This window comes from Sinocyclocheilus rhinocerous, unplaced genomic scaffold (assembly GCF_001515625.1).
Source record: "Sinocyclocheilus rhinocerous isolate Xijiao unplaced genomic scaffold, SAMN03320098_v1.1 scaffold472, whole genome shotgun sequence".
Classification (NCBI taxonomy): domain Eukaryota; kingdom Metazoa; phylum Chordata; class Actinopteri; order Cypriniformes; family Cyprinidae; genus Sinocyclocheilus; species Sinocyclocheilus rhinocerous.
In genome coordinates, this window is record NW_015641089.1 from 326,619 (window position 1) to 332,741 (window position 6,123).

The following is a 6,123-nucleotide window of genomic DNA, read 5'->3' on the forward strand; positions in this document are numbered from 1 at the left end:
ATGGCTGCCCACTGCTCCGGGTGTGTGTTCACGGTGTGTGTGTGTTCACTGCTGTGTGTGTGCACTTTGGATGGGTTAAACGCAGAGCACTAATTCCTAGTATGGGTAACCATACTTGGCCACATGTCACGTCACTTAAAAGAGTTCATATGAATTCTGAGTTTATATCTTGGATTTTTTATATTACATACTTTAAACACTTCCATAAGAAACAGATCAGAATAGAGCAGAATAGAAGAAATAGAATACGCCATGAACCCAGACCACAACAGAATTGTAGAAAATAATCGAATAGGAAAGATTAAAACTGAATAGAATAAAATTAACAAATGGCAGTCGGTAAGATTGGCAGGAGTGGGTGAAAAAGGACATACACATCAGTTAGTGTTATGATATTAGTGATATCACAATTAAAATCCACATATTTACATTCATTGTTGAATTCTGGGATGCTGCAAGCATGCAATCACAAATTAAAAGTCACAATAATAGTGATCAGTGTACTGTAATGCTTTAATAATGCTTTTTGATGGTAAAACCAAATCTCGCAGTGAGTTTACTCAATGCCGCAGCGTTGTTAAAAGTTGGTTAACTGTAAGCAAACACAGCTGATTAAATCTCAGCAGCAACACATGCAAGATGTTTGACTGAGTCTCAGAGACTCTGGACTGGAATTTATGACTTGGTGCAGAGCGACTTCATCTCATGTGCTTCTGAGACACAGGAAGTGACATGGTGGGCTGAGTCAATGATAAGGACACAGCACTTCCTCTCCACTCACCAGATCTGTAACCTGATCTTCTTTCCTCTCAGCTCCACCGTTTTGATTTTAAAATCCACACCTTCAACACAAACAAACAAGAAGAAAAAAGATGTAAGATCAGTCATACTGCGTCTTCAAGCTTTACAGTGCCTCTACAATTCATTGTAATCAAACACATAATTGAAATCACTAATATTTAATGTAACACATATAGGCAATAAACAGCCAAAGTCAAAGCACAGATCATGTTGTATGACTTCCACAAGCGTGACAGAGCAGTAACTCGAGGTCGGGATGTCACAGCAGCTGTGTGAACATGTGTCTGGCTATTCTGGGATATTGGGTTAGTAAGCATGCAACTAATCTGATGTGAAGGCCTGCCATGAGTGAGTGAAAACCTTACTGTATCAGTTTTCACATGTGCGCTGGTCGAAACATTTATGTATTGGCTAAATTGATTCAGCACTTGGCAGATCTCCCATGTAACGACATTATAAAAAAGCTGGGCATGAGAATGAGGGATGAAAACGGTTTAGACACATTCATGTTAACATCAAACTCTTACATCATTTGAATTGTTTGCATCCATCTGTGTTACAACAGTGTGATTATTATTAGGAAAATTTTCTCTGATTTACGTGGTCACTGGCACAGATGTGATTTTCAGATTGTGGCTTTCTAACATCTGGCTGAAATGTTTCTGTTGACACTGTCAGGACTAAAACTGACTGACCAGAGCTACTCCTCTGACTAAGTTTTCATGTTACAGTAGTCATTATATTGCTGCAACTATTTGTTATAAGGTAAACACATTTTTTACTTTTTGACATTTTTTATTATCCAAATTAAAATATCCATAACAAAATCACTATGCACAGTTCACAAATTATGTACACAAAAACGAAAATACGAATATATTCATATTATTTATAGTTTTATAATTATCTACTACCTATTTATCTATCTATTCACACAATAATATTGTGAAATATTATTACAATTTAAAATGTATTTTGTCATTTAAAGAAGTAATTTATGTACAGTGGGTACGGAAAGTATTCAGACCCCCTTAAATTTTTCACTCTTTGTTATATTGCAGCCATTTGCTAAAATCATTTAAGTTAATTTTTTTTCCTCATTAATGTACACACAGCACCCCATATTGACAGAAAAACACAGTGAATACTTTCCGTACCCACTGTATGTGTATATATATATATATATTTAATAACCATCTATGTTTTACTAATTGTTCTACTTTTACTAAATAACTATTGTCCATTGCTTTTTTAATTGACAATAACTATTCATCAAAGTGCCAATTACTAACATCTATAGTTATTATTCCAAACTGGAAATAATTATTCATCTATACTAAACTAATATGTACAGTTATCTAATCTTTAATAGCCATCTATGGTTTACAAAATATCCACCGTTAACTATCTGTGCAATAAAATAAAAATAAAAACACTAACATCCATCTAATAGCCAACTGCGAACCATTAATAGTTTACAAATTAATCTCAGTTAACTATCTATGCTTTCCAAACTGGCTATAATTATCCATCTCTACTAAACGCGTATGTACAATTAGTTATCTAATCTTTAATAACCATCTATGGTTTACTAAGTAAACACTGATAATCATTGATACAGTTTACAAATTATTTAGTTACATCTATTCTATATTAACTAGGGGTCGTTTAATTACATAACTATAATATTAAGTTTATTAATTATCCATCTATAGTTGACTTATCTATGCTGTACTAACTGGCTATAGCTTTCTCAGTCATTATCTATCTATAGTTAACTATTCATACCTTGGATACAGTTGAACTGACTTGAGCAGATAAACACGATGTGGTATGTATGTATTGTTATGATAATTAAGCAGAAAGATAACAGATACTAGTAAACAAATAAACTGACAGTCCTTGTTGTTGATCCTCCAGACTGACAGCTTCAAAAACTCTCTCTTTCTGTCAGTTTGTCTTACCCACAGTGGACTTGCACGCCTCGCAGAAGGTGTCATCCGTGAATCTCTCCATAAGGCTGGTCTTTCCCACTCCACGGGAGCCGATGATGATCACCTGCAGTTTATAATCAGCGGCTCTGGGCGGCATCTTCCTGCGGCGCTGCGAAGCTCCCACAGCGGGCGAGCCACCACCGGCCCTCCGCTGGACACCGAACCCCGACTCCATCCACCACTAACAGCCGGTCAACATCTGCCACACGGCCAGTTACAAATATTATATGTCAGATGTGGAAAATAAAAAGAAATCTGTCGCCTTTTCAATCGGGTTTTTTATTGTTTTTTGTTTTTTTACTAAAAAGCAATAAATAATAATACAAAAAAAAAATCGTAATTCTACCTAATATTTAACATATAATATACATACACACACACACACACACACACACTCACACTCTCTATCTCTCTCTATATATTCTATCCGTTAAATAAATAAATAAAAAGTTCCCATTATACATAAATATATGCCTATGAATAATACAAATAACTAAAATATTTACAAACAAATGTAAAATATTATCTATATTACCATAAAAATCGCAAATACATTAAATCCGTAAATAAATAAATAAAACAAATTTAAATAAAACAAAGTTCAATATAATAAGGTAAATATCTAGAAACACATTGAAAATGTTATCTATATTCTATAATAATTACAATTCCATTAAAATTACAACCGCAAATAAATAAATATTTATTAATAATAATAATACATATATTTTACTTATATATTTATTCAACAAATAAATATATGAGTAGGCCTATAATAAAAAAGTGTGAATCGCAGATGTTGAATGGCGCATTGCTGCATCCACTCGGGCTCCCGTAGAAAAACCCCGTGACGTGGTTGAGCTCTTGGAGAAAATCAGGATAATCTACGTAACGGTCCATCCTCATCCTCATCCTCATCCTCCCGAGCAGCGGGTCGGTCTGTCCTCTTCACCCGCGAAACCGAGAGCCATGGCCGCGCAGAAGATCAACGAGGCGCACGATCACATCGCGAAAGCCGAGAAATGGTGAGATATGGAATATTCTCATATGAATGAGCGGACAGAACAGATCTCGTGCATTTCCGAGTTCCGATCGGCCTGCTGTCTGTCAGACTGCCACTAATACTGCTAGATTAGCGGATGCAGCTGGCTTTTAACTCATTTATCGGTGCAATCATGTCCAGATGATTAATGCTGAAGGATTCTGATGCGCGTTCATTATAATATTCCACAGCGAGACTGACTGCGTAATCGCGCGTGCAGTGATAAAGGTTACCTTGGCGACAGCTGCAGTGGTCCTGATGTGGTCATTATTATGAGGGTTCTACTGATGATGTGGGCCATTCCTGAAATGCAGTGCATGTTTATGTGCCCATCATGTAGGAGAGTACCGGGGCAAGTTGTCACAGGCCACACATGTCAGTAAACAGAAGATTTTGAGTCTAAAGTTCAATTACACACCTGTGTGTCTTTTTGACACACTTTGCATACACCTAGTTCAAAAACTAAACTTAAATTATGTGCATTATTATGATATTTTTTTGTAATATGTGTTCCCTTGTGGAAAAGAAGTACACTTTAGCATACTTTAAAAAGAGTACGGAAAATACTTTAAAAGAATATAAGTGTGAACGGAATGTAATGTTTCAAACACTTAATTGTATTGTATTTACAATTAAATGAAAATGCATTATAGTTTAGTTTAGTTGAGCCTAGGAGTGTTTTCTGGCTAAAGTACATCTGTATATGTAATTTCATAACTTACATCAAATGTTTTTAAAACATTATTAAAGTGTACTGCTGAATATACTGACAAGCATTCATGGTAAACTAAAGTATACTTTAATGTAAGTTCTATTGAAATTTGTATGTCATGTATTTAAATGAATATTTTAATTACTTATTTCTAATGATGAAATTGCATTTGAGTGCATTTAAAATATATTTACTTGAAATGTAATATCGAATAACACTACAGTTAAAATTGTATTCAAGTACTTTTTATGTGCTATATATATTGGTCTTCACATCAAAATAAGTTTACTTCTTCAAAAGTTATACTTTTGAAATAAACTGCAAGTGCACATGCAGTACATTTAAGTGCACTTCTTTTTCAGTGAACACCTTAAAATAGTTGAATTTTACCTCATGCAGCTTGAAGACCAGCATGACCAAGTGGAAACCTGATTATGACGGAGCCGCTTCAGAGATGGCAAAAGCAGGTGATGAATACAGATGTAAAGTGACGTCTTGCATTGATGTTATTGATGAAGGTGATTATATATAGGCCTGTCACGATAACAACTTTTTGTTGTGTAATATATTGCCCCAGAAATAATTGCAATATTATTGTCATTTTAAAGACCATTTTATGCCACTGAATATATAATCATAATTTAACAGCATAATAATGCAAGAAGGCCTACACACTTCCAAATGACAACAAACTTTTAATTTTTAAGAATATTTAGATCATTAGGCTATACTTATTAACCCTAAATCTATACAAACAATCCATATGCCAAACTAATCTATAGTTTGCCAATTTCTTTCAATATACATCTAAACAATGGCACCCATCATAACTCATGCTGTTCTTCTTCTCAGAGCGTATGAACAAGCCGGCATGATGCTGAAGGTGAGTTGGTCGCGCAGTGATTGTTATGGACGGCCTGTCGTTTTGAGGCATGTCTGAATGTCTCTTGTACGCCGGCAGGACATGAAGAAAATGCCTGAAGCCATTCAGCTGATCGAGAAGGCCAGCATCATGTACGTGGAGAATGGGACGTCTGGCACCGCTGGAATAGCCTTGGACAGGGCTGGGAAGTGAGTAAACAGATCGAAACACTTCCTGAGAGGTTATTTGTGTAGTTTCTCATGTGTAAATAACTATAATATGCATGCAAAGGTTGTGTTACCATTACCAGTGTTAACTAGTGCCATCTGCTTCTTCAGACTCATCGAGCCGATTGATCTCCAGAAAGCCGTGGACTTGTACCAGAAGGCCGCATCTGTGTTTGAGGTGAGGAATGCAAACGTGATTAATAAATAATCCTGTAAATGATCAGAAATCATCATTATATCATGCATAACCCCTGTGTACTGCTTTGTGATGTGTTCAGAATGAAGATCGTCTCAGACAGGCCGCAGAGCTTCTGGGAAAAGCCTCCAGACTTCTGGTGAGACTGCGCAGGTATGTCTTAAAGCATTAAACTGCCCAGATTATGCTCATTTATTATGATTAACATGATTTAAGGTTCAAAACGCTCTGTTTAAAGGTGACATATCATGAAAATCTGACTTTTCCAGGTTTTAAGTGCTATAATCAG

General features: G+C 35.6%; 2 protein-coding genes across 3 annotated transcripts in view; one reads left to right on the plus strand and one right to left on the minus strand.

The window, feature by feature from the left end:
* The window catches only part of LOC107754587 (ras-related protein Rab-12-like), a 10,672-nt gene extending 7,669 nt beyond the window's left edge, over positions 1 to 3,003 (minus strand). For both annotated transcript variants that reach the window (XM_016571084.1, XM_016571083.1), the window contains exons 1-2: positions 2,766 to 3,003; positions 782 to 842 (exon numbers count right to left, since the gene is read on the minus strand). In XM_016571084.1, coding sequence (XP_016426570.1) covers positions 782 to 842; positions 2,766 to 2,970 — 266 coding nt within the window. In that variant the 5' untranslated portion in view covers positions 2,971 to 3,003. The remainder of the gene's footprint in view (positions 1 to 781; positions 843 to 2,765) is intronic.
* A 2,360-nt stretch (positions 3,004 to 5,363) lies between these two features.
* The window catches only part of LOC107754604 (gamma-soluble NSF attachment protein-like), a 3,278-nt gene continuing 2,518 nt past the window's right edge, over positions 5,364 to 6,123 (plus strand). The window contains exons 1-4 of the mRNA XM_016571116.1: positions 5,364 to 5,432; positions 5,511 to 5,620; positions 5,750 to 5,816; positions 5,917 to 5,987. Of these exons, the coding sequence (XP_016426602.1) occupies positions 5,364 to 5,432; positions 5,511 to 5,620; positions 5,750 to 5,816; positions 5,917 to 5,987 (317 nt within the window). The remainder of the gene's footprint in view (positions 5,433 to 5,510; positions 5,621 to 5,749; positions 5,817 to 5,916; positions 5,988 to 6,123) is intronic.